This window comes from Netta rufina, assembly GCF_964035555.1.
Source record: "Netta rufina genome assembly, chromosome: 9".
Classification (NCBI taxonomy): domain Eukaryota; kingdom Metazoa; phylum Chordata; class Aves; order Anseriformes; family Anatidae; genus Netta; species Netta rufina.
In genome coordinates, this window is record NC_140132.1 from 20666595 (window position 1) to 20689762 (window position 23168).

At 36.8% G+C, this 23168-nt stretch overlaps 1 protein-coding gene across 1 annotated transcript in view; it reads right to left on the minus strand.

The window, feature by feature from the left end:
• The window catches only part of NAALADL2 (N-acetylated alpha-linked acidic dipeptidase like 2), a gene marked incomplete at both ends in the record, with an annotated part of 316258 nt that overhangs the window by 216461 nt on the left and 76629 nt on the right, over window positions 1-23168 (minus strand). Inside the window, one exon of the mRNA XM_084291754.1 lies at window positions 9123-9624. Within this exon, the coding sequence (XP_084147880.1) occupies window positions 9123-9624 (502 nt within the window). The remainder of the gene's footprint in view (window positions 1-9122; window positions 9625-23168) is intronic.

Here is a 23168-nt window from a genome sequence, read left to right on the forward strand (position 1 = left end):
TTTGCTCAAAATTGCACTCACCCAGTTATTTAAATAATTAAATGGTCTCAATCTGCACTGCATCAGCATTGGCTCACGTACGCTTCGACAGGAAACAGATTCCAGAACCGCTGGGAACATGCTCCTGCCTTGGCCACAATCATAACCATAAATATGTGAGCTCTCTGCTAAATTGCAGCTGCCCTGCTGGAATAAAGAAAATGATTTCCATGAAAGGTGACATTTTCACAGACTCCTTATTCATTTTAAACTATCAGTGCTTCCTCCCACTGTCTCCCATCTTCACGTTTTGAAGAACCCCTGGGCTTCTCCAGTCTGTAGGCTCCAGTTCACCATTTGAACAAAAACAAAATGTGTTATTGCACAGAGCATACTATAGGGGTGTATTAAGTATATATCACAGCCATAGTCACCATTTCCCTTAAGCCTCACAACCTACGTTATTAGCCTGCTAGCTAACGAAGTTTGAACACCTATTAAAAATAATAAAACAAACCCCTCAAATGTTAACCTGATCACTAAAATTGAAAAACCTGCAGACTCTGGCATATATTGAGCTTTTATGATTCTGATAGCACTGGTAGAAGGGAGTCTATGTGAAACTATAGGAAAAGAAAACGTTGCAACAGCTGAAAAGATGAAAGTTGTTAAATTTTCTCCATTCTCTTAAACAACTACTTTCACATAAGATAAACTAAGACATTAAGCTGTTTGAAGACCAGTTTGCTTTGGTAGGAAATATCAGTGAACATACAAAATTCCCAACTAGGAATAAAAATACTAAATTCATGATTTCCAAACAATGTTACTACTGATACATTAGAATACTGTTTTTATAGTGATACTTGAGTTTGTTTTTCACTTTTTTTTTTTTATTTTGTACTACAAGAAAAAAAAACAAAGAATTGGGAAATTTCCATCTAACTGGAATATTTCGACCTTTTCACCCTTTAAAAAAAAATTGTCAGCAAATAAGTGGACTGTGACACAATGTTTTACCCTGGACAGGCACTAGTTCATCAAGAAATCATCTGTATGTAAATTTGTCAATTAAATGTGTCCAAGGGAAAGATTAGCTTATATGAAGGATGAGACTTCATGCATGTTTAAAGATTATCTGTTAATGAGACCCAAATAACCCAAACAAATAAACAAAAAACAAGCATACATATAGACCTCCTAAATTATCTTTTTGTCCATAAATGGTATTCAAGAAATTCTGGAAAAAACAAAAACAAAAAAACACCATGACATGAATGTGTTTAATTTTGAAAGTCTAACAACATGCAAGTTCCAATATTACTGGGAAAAGGCTGAACTTTTTAATGCATTTTATTTGTTTTTGTACAGCAACTACAACACTTCAGAAACTCATCAGCTTTCAAAGAGAATTGCACTGAGAATAGAAGCCCCTTAATGCAAGAGTATTGTAGAAGACGATTATTAAAATTGATTATTATTCAGACAATATCAATTTCATTATCTCTGATCGATTCCTAGCATTGCTCCTTAGCAGCCTTCAGTTATGAATGCTGCATGAACAGTAACCCAATACTGCACAACAAATTGCCGTCTTGCTGGTCTCAGTGAATTTGGTAACAGCCCTGACTTATTAGCAGGCTTCTAGTAAATAGCTGTCATAGGTGCTGACTGTAGGGAACTGGATGTCAAAGCACCACCAAACAGGGCTGAGAAAACTCTTTCCCCTCGAGGCTTTGTTAATTTGATTTATGTGTACAGGCAGGAAACTAATTGCTAATTGTTGCAGTGCATACCATGGAATTGCAGCACTCCACTCAAATCCTGCATCTCAAGAGTACCAATAGACTTCAGTTTTACAGTGTGCTGATGAGAGATGCATCCTAAACAGGAATTTGTTAGTGCTTGGTGCTTTAGAAATTTTACAAAATTTAGACTTTGCAATGCCCTGTGCCACTGTCTTCTCCCTGGAGAAAACAGCCACCCTCCAGGCACAGCATCACGCTGAGATGTTGAGCGCCAATACAGTTACCTCAGCAGGAACAAACTCTTCCCGTTGTTCAGGCAATTAGTAGATAACGCATCTAGTGCCAGTAATTAAACTGTCAAGAGTTTTTGTTCTGGAATGTTTGTTTCTCAGTATCTCTGTAAGTATGTCCCTGGGACCACTAGCCAAAATTGCAGATTCTCCTTGTATTAAGGTGCAAATACTGGGCACTGAAGAAGTACTTGGTCCAATTTCTACATCCCCTATATTTCCACACTGGAAGTAATTGGCCTACAATAAAAACGGGCTGTCATCTCAACAGGATGAATGATTTCTTTTCTTCAGAATTTTTCTCATGAAAGAAGTATGGTTTGGTTATGCCTATAAAACTGATGAGTGGCAACATAAATAAGATTTTTGCCTGTAAATATTGCCTTTTAGCCAGCGTTAGTGTCAGCATCACTCAGAAACATCTAGTCAATTACTTTTTCAGGTATAGGCTAGTACTGAGCCTACTACTTACCAGAAGTTTTTAAAAAGGTACACCAAACAGTAGAAAAACTGATACCGCTTCATGATACATGGATGATTTACAGTCTGTTCCAGTTTGTCATGCTGCAACAGAAACAACCCTCAGAAATCCTCAGCTTTCCAAAAGACTACCAAACAGCTGCAGGTAAAGAGGAGCACAAGACTTGGGGGACATTGGGCTGTCCTGAAAATCTGAGAACAGGAAGATTGAGGGAATTGTGAGTCCCTCCCCTGTTCCATCCAGTAGCCTGAGCAGGGTAGAGTGAGGTATGCTAAACCTTTGAAAAGCAAATGACTCCCCCGCCCATGCTGGCACAGCTCATTTCATCATCTATTAGAAAAAGTAGTACTTGTCACTGCTCGGAATTGCTGTTTCTAATTGGGTCTAAATTGCCCCCCACTTTTCAGCAGTCAGGGTAAAGAGGCAGATATCTAATGGCCATGGAAATTGGTTTTCTCTCTAAACCCTAACCACACTCCTGCTTTTAATGAATTCAAGGCAAATTGGCAAGGTAACCTCTAATTTTAAAATATAAGATTACACAGTCCAAAAAGAAGTCATCAGAGTAAAATTCATTTCCACTCTAATGCCTATCATAAACAGGTGTTGCTTTTCACCAGAAAATGTGAGGCACCGGACCAACGCTCAGGCATGAAAGCAGAGCAGGACTGTGACCCTCAGTCCCTCATATCCCCACGTAATGTTTCACCAGGACTGGACTGCCTGCTCCTCATCTTCCCCCCTCAGGTTTCCACCCTGAGCCTGTGAATGTTGCATTGAAACAGAGGCTGCACCACAAAAAAAAGACATTTAAGAAAAAACAATAATTAAAAAAAAAAAAAAAAAACAACCTTCAGAAATTCCCAATTAGCTAATCTACACATTTCTACAAAATAAACATCCTGGAATGATACTGTTATAAGAAAATGCCCAAAAGCATCATTCTCAGTTTTCAGTTTGTAGCCATGCAGGACATCATACACAACACACAAATCTTGCCGCTTTTCTTCTGCTAAAAGGTCTCAAAGGTTTGGCAATCTCTCTCATTTCCTTGCAGCTCAAAGACAAAATAAAATACTTTTTTGTCTTTCAAAGAGTTTCTGAACTGGCAAGTTGGCGCAGTTGTGATTTTCTTTCTATTTTTCCTAGTACAGAACTGTATGTTGTTTTTTGAGAAAGAAGCAATAAGGCAGAAGCCATTCATGTGGGCTGTGACAGATAAGGAAATTTATCAAGGGACTCATTACTTATTATGCCAATGTGAATATACAGTTTATTGGATCTAATTCATTACTATATCACACTGGTGTATTGCTTGGAAAAATTATTTTAAAGCAACACTGTGTACTTCATTTACAAAGGACACAGTTATAATACAAAAATCATGCTTTACTGTAAATGATTTCCCAAATCAAACATCTCAAATTCAATATATTTTTTATGGTTACCATTAAGAAAAATAATCAACTGAGAGGAAAAATTGTTTTCAGTGAACCACACAGTGGACTTGAGACATAAAATATGTCCTTATGATGTTGAATAAACCATAAGCTAAGACGTTTCTTCCAACAGGAAGGAATTTTATAAGCATATGCTGTAACTGACACTAAGAGAACAAACTTACACCTCCTTGTCAAGCATTATATATCAATATAATGCATCCTTCTTCCATCTACAGAAAAACAAATGAAAGAATTATGTTCATCAATTTCAAAAAAATAAAAAAGGTGAATCAAGTGAAACCAATGAAAACTATAAAATAGACAAGCTTTTCTATTAACACTTCTGAAGTACAGATACCAACTATTTTGAGGCAAGGGAAAAATCATATTAGACCTAAGTGGGTATCTGAAGCCTAAATTTATCAAGTTACTGTTCCACAGACAATAGTTCAGGTCATGCAGGGCATCTTTCATGCACAAAAGATACCTCTCCACGTTCTCAGAGCCATTCTTTACTGGTGAGGTAGCAGGAGGATAAGGGTGAGCTTTCACTTGTTTGATGTCACTCTTATCTCCTTTCAAAAAGGTCTTTGTACTTATAAATACATGTTGAAAATTATCATGTGAATAAAGAAAATCCCAAGTGATTACACAAACTGTGGGAAGGACATAAATCCAGAGTTCACTCAGCTCCTGGTTACCCAGGAATGTGACAATATCAATTTCTAAAGATGTAGTACGGAGGACTTCAGATTCAGCCTAACAATGTAATAAATATCCAAGACTGATACGTAGACGCGAATAGGACGAGTTCCCATGGACTTTCTTTTTGCAATACATTTCTCAATTGCTGGCATGACAAAAATCAGAGAATTTGTTTGCATACAGAGGACAGAAAGACAGCAGCATAAACAGCAAATCCCAGGTAAAGCAAGCAGTGGTCTAGGCCTGCTATTTACCCATGAATACATCAGCACATAGCTATTAACAGTGGGGATGGAATGGGCCTTTGCTAGGGGAAGCAGCCACTGGAGCCCCTGAGCACAAGATGTTATTTCTCCTTTTTCCCCTCACATACTTCACTTTGGAAGGTGATGGTCTACTCCTGGCCTGATTTCTCATTCCTGGAACAACAAATTCAGTTTTTCCAAGAAGCAGCTTGGAAATTTAATGCATGTCCAAATACCGACAATTCAACTTTTCTGAGAAGTTCTGGTCTCTGCTTCCCAGGTGTTTCACAGGCTTGGCGCAATAAAAAGGCTCAATGTTCCAAGGTTTTAACAGCACTGAATATAACTACTGAGGGACAACAAACACTTGGGTGTGGAAAGAAGTTTCCCACCTCGTTTTCAGATAAACTCCTTTTCTCACCGCATAGGGAACTTTTGTTTCTTTGGCAATGACCGTGTAGGAGAGCTGCTGCTGTCTACTTTCCTGCAGCCCTTTGAAGAATTAAGCTGAAGTTATGGATAGCACCAGACACAGGTGACAAATCAATTCTTGCCAGAGATGGATTTGTGAGATTCCGCAGGTGATATTACCAGCTGGAAGAAGGAACAGATATGTCTCCAAAGGACAGTTAGTTGTAACTAGATGCATTACGAAGGGATTTAAACCTCCCTATTGCTCGAGGGAGAAAAAATCGTAGTGAAGAAAGCATTTGAGAGAGGATATATAGAATGAAACACAGAGCTAAAATGTAAGAGCAGCCTGATGGACTGGATGAAGAGAAGAGCAAAAGTCTTCTGTCTATAGGCCTCAGTTCTTAATCATGGAGAAACATACCCATTTTTTGCCATAGCATGACTGCAAAACTGATAGTAACTGAGACCTTTTACTATTGAAAGGAACAGCACATTAAAGCATCATAAGGCTATGAGAATTTTTAAAGTGTTTGAGAATTAACTAATCTGATAAATAAGGTATAAGTAGAATTATAATTGACAACAACACAACCGTACAGTTTTCTTTACACTTACCTTTCAACATGAATCCCTCTCTGGAGTTAATTTACAGAAGTCAACCCAAAAATTACAACTTGCAATAAAATAAATATGGCAACCCTATATTTCCCAAGAAAATTAGGATTTTCTCTCATTTTTATCTGTCTTTGGAGCAACACCATTAAAATGATTTCTTTCAAAAATAAAAATACCATCTTTTTATTTCCCCTATTGAAGTGTTTTGTACTGTTTAAAGTGTTAAACAATGTGTTTTCTTTAAGAAAAAGATGTCAGTAGTAGTTTATAAGTCTAGGGGTCTTTGGAGAGACTGTATTCATGCTCCTTTTTGTGCTTTCATTGTCTCATCCCTTTAGTTTGTTAATAATACTCAACTCAAGTCTTAACTGACAACCCACCAAAGTTCAATTTGCACAAAATTCAAATGTTTGCCGTTCTTAAAGATAAATGCTTCACATCTATGGTGAACAAAATATTGGTTGTTAATGAGAGCTACATTGAAATTAGTGACAATCTTCCCTCTAATGAACAAAATCTTGCTGGTTAATGAGAGCAACGTTGAAGTTAGTAATGATCTTCCCTCTAACTCCAGACCAGCACATTATCGTTGTCTCATTTTCCCTTGTCTTTTCCTGAAAGTAGGGCAGGAAAAAATGGCTCATGGGACTGACAGAGGAGCAGCAAATGAGCTCTCACAAAGAACCAAAAAGGGAGATGGCAGGAATGCCTATATCTCCCATTTCATCAAACTTTGTAGACAAACTACTGTCACCCTATGTGATCCTCCATTCAACTTGCACAGAATCCAGTCCAAATCCAGGCAAAATCAAAGAAGTCCCCTGGTGCACTTCATCAACTTCTTTTATAGCCTAGAGCCTTTTACAGCCCAATACTCAAAACATCATCTGACTGTAGCAGAGTTCAGCTCAGCAGAAAGTTCCCACTCCAGACTTCTAAGCACATTAAGCTGATGTCTACTTGGGTAATAGGACTGGTACAGCTGTGTCTTTTACGCATTTTTCTTCCCAGTCCTTTATCAGGACTGTTAGCAAAATCTCGTACCTTTATTGAGTCTGATCTAAGTAGTAAGCTAAGAAAATTAAATTAATGTCATTCTCAGTAACATTTAGAAATTGCAAGCTAAGCAGCTGCCACTTATTCCTAGTAATTCAAAGTATATTACTTTGAAAGAAGTTTTACAATAACATATATTGATCTTGTCAGTTGTTTTTTTTTCCCCCTCAAGAAACATATGTTGCAGGTTCTATATTTGTGGGGCTACATATATGCAGGTTTCATTGCAACAGCTCTGACTCTAGCCAAACAGATGTTGAGGGAAAGCAGCTTAACAGAACATGCAATAAAACCTTTCTCAGATCAAAATGCTGGGTGAAGAAAAAATCTTGTAGGTAATGCAGTATACTAAACACATTGATTATATACTTATACATAAAACTGATAAGTAATGAAATTAATTACAATTCTTGATTACATTTGCGCAAATCATGCTATTATGTTGAAAAAAATAACCAAGTTCTACAAACTACATTAATTAAATGTTGGCAACTATGTCAGTTTTGTAAGATGCAAAGTATTTATATAACTCGTATAAATTGAGATTCTTATTAACACTTCAATCCCTAGCCGAAGTAATTTGAAAAGAGATGAAACAACAGAATGTTTTTAAATGACTTCTCAAAATACTAAAATGGTAAATGATTCCAAATCAAAACCAAAAGTATTGGAATACTATCCCAAGACTGATAGACTTCTCTGTAATCTTCACATAATACTCCATCAGTAGAATCCACTTTATTTAAATACTTTGTTCATGACTAAGCTTAATGACAGACTTTGATCTACTTTCCTTTCTGAGCAGAGAAGGTTAAATTTTTATCACTCAAAATAACCATTGCTTGTCACATTATAAAGTTTCTCATTATGAAAAAAAAAAATGGATCCATAAAGTAGAGTCAGATCAGCACATGAAAACTGACAAAGTCCTTTAACTTGTATTTAGTAACAGTGCTGTCTCAAAACATGGTACTGACCACTTCAAGGATTTCAAATCAGGTTTATCAAAAATAAAAGCAATAAATTATATTAGAATACTTCATCAGTTACTTTCAATTGACTTCTGAAATATCCAGACCAACTCTTCGGATATCCTCTACAGCAATCCTTCCTAATCTTGAGTATATAAATTCTGCCACTTCTGAACAGATACCGATCAAAAAAATGTGCAGTGCATTTCCTTTACCGTGAAAAAGGAAGTTTCACTGCTCTGGGTCACTTTGAGAAGCCAGAAATAAGCTGAACTCCTCCTTCATACAGACCGCACTTTCAAAAGTTGGCAGGAAAACAGAAGAATCTAGTTTTATCCCCATTCACTGCTAAAGAAAAGTGTACTCTCATACTCATATCAAAGTGTTTTATAAACTTTCAAATCAGTGGAAAGGTTCTGTATGGAAGAAAAAAATAAGGTAAAACCCAGCTAAGGGTTTTAGTAGACATTTTATAACACTTCAGATCCACATCCATAAAATAGGTACTATGGATTAAAACATTGCTTTTTCAATTCAGCAATTATTTTAAACAATTTGGGAGAAGGAGTTATCTGCCTGTGTTCTAAAAACAAACAGCAATCTTTCACAGTTCAGACTTCAATTTTCCCTCTAAATACACGCAGAGTAAATGTTTAATTCCCCCTTATAGACTGAAAAACAAAGACAAGGATTCACGCTGAAAAAAAAAAACAAAAGCAAGGATTCACTTATTTGCCAGACATTACGTGGAAATTTCTGAAAGCACCAAATATTGCAAGTCATAATCCATAACCTTGCTTTTCAAAATTATTTGACGATTGACAAGATCTAGGAAAGCTGGTACCTTCTGTATTTATATTCACTTTGCATTTTTCAATTCCTGTACATTAAAGGTACTATTAATATATTCAGCAACATGACATTATTGGAGCAAAAAAGATCATCCTCTTAAAACAAGAATAATCCCATAACAGTGCAACTAATACAAATCCACACCACTATGAAAATCATTTGAGTTTCATTCTCACCCCCCCATACGTAACTGAAAGTTTCCCAAGTATCATGAGACTACTGAACACATGTAGAAAAATTCAAGGTTTGTAAGTAAAACAAATCAAAGCAAATCTTAATATTAGCACCTGAAGGCACGTAGAGAAAAAATGCTAAGGTACATACCTGTAAATCTGTTGAATATTTTCAGCTTTGATTTCCTTGAGGATTTCATGGTAGGTATGAGGGTTATTTGGTTCTGGAGATGCTGGGGGAGAAGGACATTTCTTGCCTGAATAATATCCTATCACAATTCCAAAAATAAATACAATCAAAGCAGTGCAAAATACTTTCAGTATCTGAAAAAAGTTGCAGCGGTTATTCTTTGGTGCCTGTCTTGTGTAGTGTGAGATGTAGTCGGGGTCTTCCTGAAGTCGCTGGAATCTTCCTTTAGGAGAAGTCGATGGCTGGATGGGCTCAAGATCAAGGTCAGGGCTCTGTGAGTTTCCCAGATGATGCTGGACTGCACCATCCAGTCGGAAATGGTCAAAGCCAGGCTCCTCCAGCTCTTTTTCCATGTCCCATTCCAGTTCCAATGCTGTGGCCTGGAGGTCATCGTTGTCAAGGTATGGAGAGTGCCCCTGTGCTCTCTGGTCTGCATTCACTTTGTGATAGGCCATCTTTTTATCTATTAAAATAAATTAAAAACAAACACATAAACATAAACATTTGCTTCCTTATGTCCACGTAAACAATTTATTATGTCTCCTTTGTAAACCTCAGAGAAATGAAAATACACATTAAAACGCAAAACCTGGTTTCTCAGTTTCACTCTGCCCATTTCCATCCTCCTATTAACCTTTGTAGGATCAGTGGTCACACAATCATCAGTGAGGAAATAAGATATTTAAAGGGATATAATATATTGCAAGGATATGAGGAAAGGGAATTGACAAGTACCAGTAGCAAACAGAAAAGTTAGCCCATTATTTTGTCAGTCTCCAATCTCCAAGATAGTAATAAAAATTTGAGCGAATGCACAGTTTCTAAAACAATTATTTATCACCTGAAAGTCATTTTAAAGCTTAACTGTGTGTATCAATTTCATTGCACACACCATACAAAATAATGCTGTTAAAAAAAAGTTGAAAAAATAAAAATAACTAATTTGCCTGATCTGATTCTAAACACATGGAAACACTAAGTTAAAAAAGAAATTTCAGGGTGACACTGTACTTACACATCAATAAAAGACTTCCTTTTAGATGGAACATTCTATTATTTATAGCTATTTTAAATGCATAGCTCCTGAATGACTGATGAATTTACTTAGAAATTGTCCCAGCTGTTTTGCTCCACTTATTTTTTGCCATTTTAATGAATCAAAACCACTGGCAGGTACGTATTTATATCAAAATCATTCCTTTAATAGCAAGGCACTATCTGTGGCACTTCTAGATATTTCTGTGGAAGCATGAACCCTCTAAAGGGAACTCTGACCTCCAGTACAAACATTCAAAGTCAATTTTCAACAAATCGTTTTCAAGGGACTGCAACAATAGGGTGCCATTTTCCTCCATACTTTGACAATAGCTATTCCATCACATAAGCATCTGTAATTTAGGGCTTTTCAAACATCAGGCAGACTCATCAATTAGAATAAATTGAAGATTAAGATATTAAAGTTCTCGCAGTGATAGGTATCAAACTGACACCTACAACACCACATTATCCCTCCATTTTTACATTTTAAGGCATTTTCTTTCTCTAAGACTTACATCCAGATAACATTATTGAGGCCACATAATAGATTAAGCTACTCAACAGCAAAGTAGAATTTAGCTTTTGTGCAGCTCTTTGAAGAGAACAAACCATTAGAAAACACTGATATAATGAAACAGCCTATTGTCCACTGAAAGACTATCTTGCTCTCCACAATTTACAGATCCTTGTGCAGCCATATAAATATCCCCTGTCTATAACTGTCAGGCAGTCCAGCAACAGCCAAGAGAGCATCTAGTTGAGGTATGTGTTTCCAGGGTACCTATTGTATACACTTTGCAAATCAATTCCCTACCTGCAATCTCAGTTCTTCTATATGCAGTGAATGGAAGAGTTTAGAGTAAGCTGAACTAAAGCATCCAATTTTGTGTGATTAAGTCAAATAACTTATTTAAATAAAAATAAAAAATGTTTATATCTAACTTCTAGTTGAATCAACAAACGGCTTAAATCTGTAAAGCTTTTATTTTGCCCTTGGTGTAGCAGAGTGCCTGAAGTGAAACTTTGTGCAAAAAGTTAAAGCACACTGCATAATTTCAAGCACATTTGAATCCATGGCCTTGAATGTTATCCAAGTGTTGCTGGAAAACCCACAGGGAACCTTTCAAAATCATGTTAGTGTCCTTAAGGATCAAAAAATTGTTATCAAAAATATCTTGCCTGAAAATACGTAGATAGTTCAGATCTTTAAAGATTCTGGTCAATTTAGCAATCACTTAAGTACTGCAGTGCTGAGGTGCTTTTGTGCATCTTGCCATGATGCATGCTTAAAATTATGCATATGCTTCATTGCTTTGTAGATCAGAGAAAAAACTGGAAAAAAAATATAGCTAGAGTGCTATAAAGTAATACATGCTTAATTCTTTCAGGTGAATAGAATCATGTATTCATAAAAATGTTAGCTCCAAGGAACCTTTGGGGATTATCTTGTCCAGTATCTCACTCAAAGTGGGATTTATTGCTGCTATCAGATTCCCTTTTTCGGCAGAAGAAACAAGGCTCAAATCAGATGTTTGACTTGCCTCAGTTTCTCAATATCCTTCCTGAATTGAAGAATCCAAAGCTGGATGCAACATTTCAGTTGTGGCCTCAGAGTACAGGAGAGCAAAAGCTGTCCTAGATCTGCTGAGCCATAATCCTGTTAGCCCGTGGGCTACCTGACTTGTTCACAAGTGCAGCGCTTGCCTTGTGCCCCCAGTTAGATGCCTCCTGTAGTGGTCCTTCACCACTATCTGCTGCTCAGTGAGGTGCCCACCTGCGCTGATGGACCGGTTGTGATGGCCCTGCTCCACAACCCTGCTGGTCTGGCTGAACTTTTAGAAGCTTCTGTTTGCTCAACCCTCAGGTTTGGGAAGGTCTTTCTGAACTGTAGCTCTGCAATTCAACGGGTCAACTTCTTCCTCAAAAATATCCTTTGGAAAACTGGGCTAACCAATCTTGAAACTATTTATCTGTCCTTTCGTTCTGTCTTCTCCTTCTTTGCTGGTGAACGGATTAACTTGCAGACCATGAATGACAGAGGTCACTATTGGATAACAACTGCTCAACAACCACATCTTTCCAACTCCATTTTAATACTGCTTTTTATTAGAAAATAATTGAAAGAGTGGTTTGTCCTGCAAAAATCATTACTACATAATTTTGACTCTAGAATTCCTGCAGTCATTTAACACAAGGCTTTAGTCAAATGAATGATCTCTTATCAGGTTACTACGGTTTTACCCATAGCATAGGAATTAAAGGCAGCTTTAAGATGCCGTTGCGTGGCAAATGATCTTGCTGAGCGTATAAATGGTGACCATTGCATTTCAGTGGTACTTAAGATTTCTCTGCATTTATGACATATTAAAAACATATGTTATTGTTCAATGAAGTGCGTTAATAAACGTTATTTAAATCTCTACACATAAGCACATAATAAGAATTCCTATGAAATTTCTTTAATGGCTGTTAATGCAGACAAGTAGTAACCATAGCGTAGTTAATCTCAACAATTCACTATTCACATAAAGCACCAAAATCAGTTACAAAACTTCAGGAAAAAAAGCTAAACAAACTAAAGGAAATAATAATTCAATTCAGTTTTGTATTTGAGACCAGTCTTTGGTGTAATGGATCTGCTTAGCAATGCATCTGATTTAGTTAAGGAACACGAAGAAGGCAAGCTGCAGTTAATGTCTTCATTTTTCTAGTAATATTGCCAAGTTCATCATTTGAGTGTAAAGACACAACTTACCAAGAAAAACTGAGATTAGGGCCCATAATGTGTATAGCTCTGCCAATAGTGATTTTAGAAAGTGGTCTCCTGATTCAGAATAATACATATATTCTTCTTATATTAACAGTCCTATTTACTACTTGGCTGGTTAAGGAGGTACCATGACTTAAAGATTATGTATTAAATGTAATCTTAGGTAAGAATTTGAAAGATAAAGAAAACTTTACACAGAGAATAACAACATAAAAGACAACAGAAAGATGGATAAACTGTAAAGTCATGAAAAGCTATTCTGATGCTCTAGCTCAGTTTTCCCAATAACACAGACCATAAAAAGAACATATTTTTGAAAGATACTTTTGAAAATTTCAGGAGACAGAAAACCCAACCCATCTGCCAGCAAGCTGTTTCAACATTTAATTGTTGTTAAATACATGTTTTATTATAAGATAAAAGAGCAATTGCAAAATGCCGTAAGTCTGAATGTGCACAAAGCAAGCTTGAAAGTTGTTTTACAGGGACAGCAAAGGGGATTGTAAATTGTGGAATACTGGACATAGCAAAGCTGATGACCAATAAAGCTGATGTCCATTTCTATACTTCCACTCATTTGTGGGTAGAATGTTTGTAGCGAAGTATTAATCATATTAAATATTCTTTCAATTAGGCATACACATGAAATCAAGAAAGTCAACCTTAACAGATCAATAACAGATCATTACTGCCTTAGCAAGTCCATTTCAAAGCTATCTACATGCCTTTGATCTTAAAATAACACATTTATATCATACCTGATAGGTACATCTTGTTATGAAACCATCAGAAACCTCTTGTGATGTCTTTCCTGCTTGAATCCCTTATCAATGAAGCCTTTGAAAACAATCTAACAAGGACTACATGAAAGGTGTTGCATCTGTATCACCAGCTCTAATACCTCCACAACAGAAAGATCAGCTTATACGAATGTTTCATGAAACCAACAAAGACCAGTATGAATATATTATGGTAAATTCCCCTAGCTTTGTGCGTGGTGCTGTAGTTGTCAGCTTACAGATAGCTGAAACAATTAGCAGGCTCATTCACAGCAGGCAGAGAGGCAAGCGTTAACATGAGAACGCCTTCTTGGGCCATTTAGCATTTGTTACCAAAAAGGCAACTTTTACCTACAAAATGTACTAAATAAGTTGTGACTTTTCTGTATAGTCACAGAAAGAAAAATCTGGGGTTGTTAGTGAATCTCAATTTTAATGATTCTCTATCATTTTAAATGTCTTCTCGGTATTCCCTATACAGAGTGTTCAACCCCCAAAACAGATATATCATCATCTCTTGGAAGGGCAAATAGCTGCATTTGTTCCAGAAATCAACACCCACAACACCTACAAGTCTATCAAATGTATTTGACAACAATTTAGTACTTTGTTAAAGGAGACGATGACAAGTTTCAGGCCCAGACAAATTTCTCTAGTGATAAGTCCCTGAAAAAAAAAAAAAAAAAAAAAAAAAAAAAAAAAAAAAAAGTTTTTTGCAGAAGAGATTATGATGCCCTTGTCAACAGCAACATTACACTTCACTCTAATACCAAAAAAATGTCATACTTCCATCATCTCTTCTGTAATTTTCCGCAGTAATGACTTTTCCTTTCCTCATGTTTGGGATACATGCTTGGCAACCAGTTTAGTTACAGGAGGAAAATTAAGTTCTTTGTCACTCCGCACAACAACTGTATAAAAAACAAATGACAAAAACCTATTTGTCAGCCTGCTGCCTTTTCAGAGCCTCTGAAGTCCTGGGGCTTGGTGAAAGAAGAATTGCCAGGAAGCTCCTCCTGGCTCAGCATCACAAAGCTAAAGCAGAGGCAGCGGAGGATGTGTGGTCTCCAATATGCTGGGCATGTATTACTAACATAGATCTTCTCCACTCTGACATGTTTAGTTTTTAAACACGTATCTGGTGAAACAAAACTCAGAAATATTTACTGATCTTACAGGAGCTAACAGCATCCATGAAATACACAGAGCCTACCTAGGAGGTTTATTAAAACTTCAGCTTAAGCAGATCGGTATAAATGGCTCAGTTACAGAGGCTGTGCACTTCTTGTCGTACATGCCTTTGCTTGGCTTCCATTTTCAGAACTGCTTTCCCCTGTTTCTGGTGGGTTCTGGCTCAGTTTTTGGGGTGCACACCAGCAGCAAGCCCAGCCCTGCTAAGAAGCCACGGACACGGAGCCCTGCCCACTGCTGGAGCTGCTGCTCCAAGGTGGGAAAAGCTCACCTCACACCAAGGGGTCCTCTGAACAAAAGTGCTGTAGTTCTCATCCCTGCTCAGCATTTCAGGAACTTGGAGACATTGTGCAGTCACAACAAACAAAATATATTTGGAAGGGGCCTACCAACAAAAAAACGTTGCCCACAAAAGAAGAAATCAAGTCTGTGTTTCAGCCAGTCCTTGCCATAATTTGGTTTAAATGCAGCCACCACTGGGTCCAGGGTGAAGCCACCAGCTGTACACCTCTCGCCCCTTGCTCTTAGTGGGATCGGGGGGCTAGCAGCAACCTCCTCTTCCCCCATAAGAAGCAACCCACTCAGAACTCTTCTGTGAACACCATTCCCCTCATACAAACTGCCTATATGCTAACCTAATGTTCAGTTTCCCTGAACATGTTTTTCAGATTCAAGGTTTTATCAATAATACATTTTGCATCGCATTTCCCAAGACATAATAATTGCCTTTGAAAGAAAAAAAAAAAAAAAGTACACAAAGCTTTACAAAGACAAAAAAACTATTATTGGGGTATTTGCATTTAGGCTTACAGTTGAATTTTGTGTGAAATAAAATTATTGTAAATGGTGTTTAACTTGAAAATGCTGACAGCAATAGCTGCAATAAGAGGCTATAGCACTTCTTAGGAAAGTTAATTTTATATGACTAATATGTGCTATAGATTATTTTTTCTTTTTCTTAATTTTGCCAGTCACTTGCTTGGGCATATTTCACTTCTTTTTTTTTTTTCTTTTTTTTTTCCCCAAACAGTTTTTGCTCTAATTACAGTCGATCATATTTAACTTTTTTTTTTCTTGAACAATAACTTAGTAATTTTAACTTTAAAAATCTGAAAAATGTACACTTGCAGGCTATTACACTTTAAGGAAACTTGGCTAACAGGAAAAAAAGTCACTTTTACAGATGAGCTACAACATCATAAACAACACAGTCTGAATTCCTGGTTTTAGTCTAGCAATGAAAATATTAACACATTTTTTGAGGGGGAAGAAACACAAAAGATGACCCCCTGAGCAGCTGGGATCCAAGATTTTGGGCCCTTAACATAGCCCAAAGATAAGAGGTGGACATGATTCAGCCCTACAACTTCAGTCTATCACCTGAAGGTATCCACTAACCCCAGTAAGACAACATTCAAAATCTATTTTAAAAAACAACTTTCCAGACAGAGGCTTTCTCTATGAAACCTGCATGTGTCACTGAGCTCCTATAATTTTTGTTCCCATGAATAGCTAAGGCTCCAGCTGAAGATGGTGAGTAGTTTCAAAGACCAGAAAGTAAAACCAGAATCGACAGTGGTTTGGAGGAGGGCAGAACAGAGCCCATCTACAAAATCCCTGTTACTCCTGGTGATACAACATAAAACCAGCTCCTCTACGCTGGTTCTCAGAGTTTAGGATGAATTTCACAGATCTACCTGGTCACAGGAGATATATCATAATCTCATCGAGGTTCTATGATCTTCCTATTAGTAAGCAAATCTTTGTAAGTAAATTAGTAAGTAAATCCTATTTGAATGCAAATCTTCTTATCAGTAAGATTTCACCTGCAAATCAGGGAGATAAAGGACATATGAAGCCCCAATATTGTATGTTAAGAGTAGTTTTTTGGATAAATCATATTGTAAATGAAATATTTAAAAGGTTGATACACAAAAAACTGTTTCTATTATCACCATCCTATGATCTTCTAAGTTGCTGTAGAAAGGTAGGTCAGTACTTAAAGACATAAAAGCTTATTTTAGAGTGTATTTTATATAATTTTTTTCCATTTCTTGCTCAGTGGGCTTTTACCGAGCTTTATCAATTTCAACAATGACATGGAGCCCTTACAAATAATATATTACAGAGCTGAAGATGGCAACATTTACAATTTAGCATTATTGGGATTTTTCTATATTTTGATGAATGACAGCTTTAATGATTCTGTGCATGGTTTATAGCAGAAAACACAGCAAGGCAGCACCATAATTTTCTGCGTTTTTGAACAATCTGTATCCAAAGAATTCAGAAAATAAGCAAGTTTACTTCACAATCACGCCAAATTTATTTTCTGGGTGAACTCGTGAATGTTAAAGCTCAAGTACACAGAGTAAGGTTGCCACAGCAACTGCTTCTGCAAACCAAGATGGGAACGTATTTATGAAAGCACATTTAAATACCCATATACACGTGTCGAGGCACACTGACACTCCACAAACATGGCAGAAGGTAATCGACCTATTCACCTGTTATCGGGCCTTATCCTGCTCCTGGCAAGGCAGGACAACATTTGCTGAAGCCATCCAGCTGTAGCAACCCGGTGCACGACACAGTGCCAGGTTTCTGCATATCGTGGCCATGCATGAACCCTTCAAGCCATTATTCTTGTTTGTAGAACCTCAAGAAGGAGACCTTAATTTGCCATATGATGCAATATTAGAAGATTTAGTGTCACTATAGCTACAGGGAAAGAGTGGAGTGGTAATATGTTTGGTGTCCTTTGACTTTTTTTTTCTTCCTCTAAATCTCCACTGAAATAAGCTGTCAAGTTTGAGAAATGTCAGAGTTTGGTCATTTGAGTCTGCCTGGAGGTGTAATTTTGCATGGTGTACAATTCCTGTGAATTTATCACAACATGTTATTTCACACATAGTCAACATGGTGTGACATTCAGCATCCTGAATGCGCCAATGTCTACATGCTGAAATGAGTTTATGATTTCTCTTTAAAGCAAAACCCAAGATGCATTAGTTCAGGTCAACAGAGGAATCCTCAATAGATCCCTAGGAACAAAAAAATAAAAGCAAGCATCCCTTCTTTATGCTTTTGTCTGCACCCACACCTGTTAGGCAGTTCTGCCACACTCTTGACGCAGCCCTTCCATATCAGCCAGCCATGAGTTCAGTGTGGAAACATCTTACATTAAAAACTGACTTGTTCGCTTAGCTGAAGATCACTCATTTTGCAAACACATTTAAGACCTATGATGAAGTGAATCTGTATGTAAAGCTCTATACATCAGGAGTATCTATGCTTGCAGTACCTTTGCAGGTGCATTTTGCACTTTGGTGTTAGCCCTTCCAGATTTAACTCACGAAAAGCAGCTGGACCTGATGCTCTTCTCTGCCAAGCTCCACCCAGCTATAACCACAGCCCTGGGAGAAGAGAAACAGCTGCTTCCAGGGTATTCAGTTTGCTCACTATTTTGTCTTTGGCCTCTATTTTATGGACTCCCAGTCATCACTTACACACATTTCTCAGCCTTGCTGAGATGGATGAAGATGAGGGTAATTACACTGAATAAATTAGAGAAGCCCATTATCCTAAATACCTCAATTCTCAGTTGTCCATTTCTGACTGCTGTAGTCACTTTTGACACCTACAAATTGACAGATCAACTTTTGCACATGCAAAATTCAGACTGCTACTAGACTGAACTCTGAGCAGTTCTTATTAATACTGTGAGTCTGCTCTAACGAACTTAAAGTCATATTTTCTTAAAAAGTAAACACAGTACTTAACCAAAAACAGAGAAGCCTTCAAGAGAGCATAATAAATACTTCACAATGTAAAATAAACATATCAGCTCCTTTAGAGGAAAAGGTTTTCAAAAACCTTGATCTTTCAGAGTAGGCCACATTTTGTGCATAGCTATTAAAACTTAAAATGTTTACACAGTAATATTTGGTTTTCAGTTAAAGACATTTATAACTGAAGATAAGCAGTGTGAATTAAGACAAGTACTAAGATGAACGAAATATTCTAGAAACATATAGCTTCAGATACTGAGTTAAAGTAAGCAATAACTGCATAACAGATCCTGATGCTAAAAAATGCTACAACATTTGCCACCTAAATCGCAAGAATAGTGCATGAGCAGAAGGACCAATGGTTTGCACTACTGCAGCTTTATACTATCAGCTAAATGTGTGCTGGTGGTCTTTGAGAAGTTGCTGGATACCCATGTTCAGGAACATGTATGTTCTTGTACAACGTTTCATTCCAACAAAGCAGCGTGAATCAAAAAGTGACAAATTGCTGATACCAGAATCCTTAAATAGCAAAAGCCACAAAAGAGCAGCAGTGAATGGCCAGTCACTAAGAATACTTTGCATACCAGCTAACATGTACAATTAGTTCCTCTCGATTTTCCTTTAGATAGCAACATTAATCCAAAAATTTTCCAATGACAGCCATGAGAGGAGAATAAGTCCTACCTTCTCTGTGTTTGTGACAAAAAAAATAACAAGAAAAAACACATTCATTTCACAGTAGAATGTGTTACAGCTTCTTAAGAAGATGGGATGATGCATCAGTTACACCAATTCTCTTAATTCTGGAAAGTTACGTGGAAAAGTTGACAGGAGTCCCCAAATCATAGAAACGTTGGCTGGCGGGGCCCTTTGGGGCGCCCCCGGTCCCACCTCCCACTCACATTGGGACCGCTGCCACGAGCACGCCGAAGCGCCTGGTCCTTACGCTGAACTCATCGAGCATGCAACCAGCGCTAAAGGGTTCAATAGGAACATAGATTATGCAATTTCTCTCTTTTTCTCTACTGCTCATACATCTGTTTCTTATTAAAAATAACACCACTACGCAAAAATGCAGAAATAAAACTCCTTAAACCTGTAATAGAACCAGCCTTTAAAATCCATGCAGGCATTTCTGCCTAAAAAAAATAAACACAAAAAAGACAAACGGAAACATAAACAAAAGCCTTAACACAGAGACGTAACAGCCATGGCATACAAAATTCATTTCCATTAATGAGACAAGGTAGTCCCCAAGCCAGAGCCCTTTGCACGTGAACCATGGTAATCAGATTGTATGAGCATTTGCCAGAAACTCATGGGATAGCAAGCAACTAGAGCTATATAGCAAGCACAGCAGATTAGGAGTTTGCTAAAAACTGCTTGACTTGTAACCCTTGAAAAACATGAATGGTGCAGATTTCCTGAACCACGAATAGGGGAAGCATTTCATTTACATGGTTAATATTATTTGCAGCCTTTGACTCAATTTACACGTCACCGAAATGTGTACAAAATACCCTTCGTGGCATCTTTATGTGAGAAAGTAGAGAATAAACAAACAAGTAAGGACTGTGTCTACTCAGACTTTGTCACACAAACTTCCTGTATAATACTTTGCTATTGCTCTCCTACATTTCTATAAAGCCTTTCAGTAACTTCAGCAGGGTTGGAGCAAGAAGACAGAAATACAAGCATTCCTACCAGGACTCTGCAGCAGCTCAGCAGGCTTGTGTATGAGAATATACCAGTTCTTCAAAGGTCTAACAAGATTGGATCTAGACTCGAGCAATCAAGCTTTTCCTTTTTAAGGAAGCCCTATTAAGTGAACCCTTCAGCCAGTAGGAGGAGGAAAACAAATCAGGACTTCAGCTTTCCTTCATCTGGCAGTAATACATTTAATTGCTTCCTAGCTTGGGCTTTATCTGCTGTGTTTTCCCAGTGACAGGAACAGATGGAAACTCTCCCTACTTGAGACAAGCATGTTTTAAAAACACTCGAGAGTTTCAAGGGAATTTCAATGTCATTAGATCTGTAACGCTTTTTATTGACTTTATTCCCAGCCTAATTCTACATCATCTCAATCACCAGTTCTCAAATCACCGTTTGTACAGAGCTAGGAGCCATTAAGAAACCAATGTTCTCAAAAAACAATCCACAAAACAAAGAGAATCAATAAGCCAATTTCCAAAGGATACAATTCTACAAAAACCAAAAATATTATCTGTAACTGACTTTGAATAGGAGTGCAAGAAACATTGCTATTAGTGAGGCTGAATAATATAACCTATTAAATTCTGCAAATTCCTATATATTTACACAATGTTAGAAAAAAAAAATAAAAAAAATATATATATATATCTATATATATCTCAGAATATGAACAATAGCCTCCTTGCCTGACTTCTTTTCTACCACAATACTTAGGTTTCTTCTTGAAGGAAGAAGAAAAGACTTCATAGAATAAATAAATTTGTAACTGATCATCATTCACGTACTTCTTTAGTCTTTCAGGCCGCTTCTGAGAAATTGCATCAATTGTTATAGTTATTATTATTATTAAGTCCCTGGTCTTCTGAGCTTTTCTTTCTATTATGAAATATAACTATACGAACAAAAAGTATAGAAAGAGGGAAACAATTCTACAGCTTTATGCATATTTTCTTCAACTTCAGAAGTAGAAAACTAATTTTTAGTTTCCCCAGAAATGTCATTCAAAACTGAACATCCCTTGCTTTATTTTACATGTCAATTATTCCTCTTATAAATAAAAAATATGCATTTTGATTAAATAGATTTATTTTTTTATATATTTTTTTTATTTTTTAGAGAAAATGTTCCCATCATGAAACAACTTAATCGGCTTTATTTATACGTGACCTAATTTCAAGCTCAGAAAAAAGTGAAGTCAAAAGATGCCCATGAGCTTCCATGGAAGGAGGATCAGGCCACGCTACTTAAAAAAACAGAAGTGTTCTCTTCATTTATGCTGGCTTTTGCAATGAACTGTCTTCCACTGAGCTTCATACTACAAAGTTTTCCGTGATTTACATCAAGGAGAGAGAGGCAAATCAGTCTCCAGTGAAAAGTCACCCAAGCTAATGAAAAATTTAAAATGACTAAATTTATAATTAAGATGAAGCAAGAACTCACATTAGAAAGCAGTTTGTATATTAAGAAAAATTCAAGAGCAAAACGTGAATGCTTTTCTTTTTTTTTCTCCAGCAGTGTACACACTCAATCCCCTTTATTTTAGATACAGAGGCATACCTACACTTTCTGTATGTATTAGAAGTATTAAGAAACACAGTGAGCTATTTTAAGTACAGCTCATGGCTTTCATAATTTATTGATGAACAAGGACATTATTAAAAATAAAAGACCTTCAATAGCACTTAAACATAGCACTGTTTTGAGACTAAATGGCAGACAAAAGGTATGCAAATGTAAAACTCAGTAAGTCTTTAACCACTGCTTCATCACCAAATATTTATACCACCAAAACACAGCCTGAAACAACTTGGTTTATTCCAATAATGTAAACAAAATAATTACAATTACACTACCTTTCACGTATATTTGTTACATTACTTAGTATTTTATTTCTTCTCTTTAAAAACGCATCGAAATTACAACTCTGCCTGATTTAATTGAATAAAGATTCAAAGACTAACTTCACAGCTATCTACTCTAAAATGCATGGTCAGAATCTACTTGGACAAAAACAGTCAGTACCATTACCTATCTTAATAATTTTTGCCAAAAAAAAGTCCCAAATATAAACTGTTACGGTCACACCAAAAGGCTACCACACTGAACATAAAGACAATTAACACCAAAGCAACCGTTATGTCACATCACCATGCAAATAATGCGTAAGCTCTCCATAAACCTGTTCAGACCTGTAATCCATTTCTGTTTTTCCTTTGCTTTTACATCTTGGAAATAATTAAGCCTCCAGTTTAGCCAATTAAAGGCTGCATGCCATTACAAAAGTATCCTGGATTTTCTTCTTCCACTGCTAAACTTAGTCGAAAATAATTGCAGCGAATGAAATTATCTACCACAGTTACCATCTGGGACATGAAAGTAAATATTTTAATTATTCCCATTGTAATTTGGGACCCACAAAGACCAGTATTTGGGCTACATATGGAATTTATTTTTATGGATTAATGTCAAAACAGGCAGATGCAACACTTCAAAAGATGGTTGGCTAATTGCCCATAAGCTTTGCTACCTAGAGCGGACTACCACAAAGAGCTGGAAAATGGGAATTTTTATCCAGGCTGGTTGTTAAATTGCTGGGTGATCTCAAATGCTAAATTGGATAAAAGACATTGACCTCTGGTCTAAAAGCATTTTGTAGTTATCATTGAAATGAAGAGATGACTCTCTCATTATAGATGCAGATTATCAAAAAACTCCTGACAGT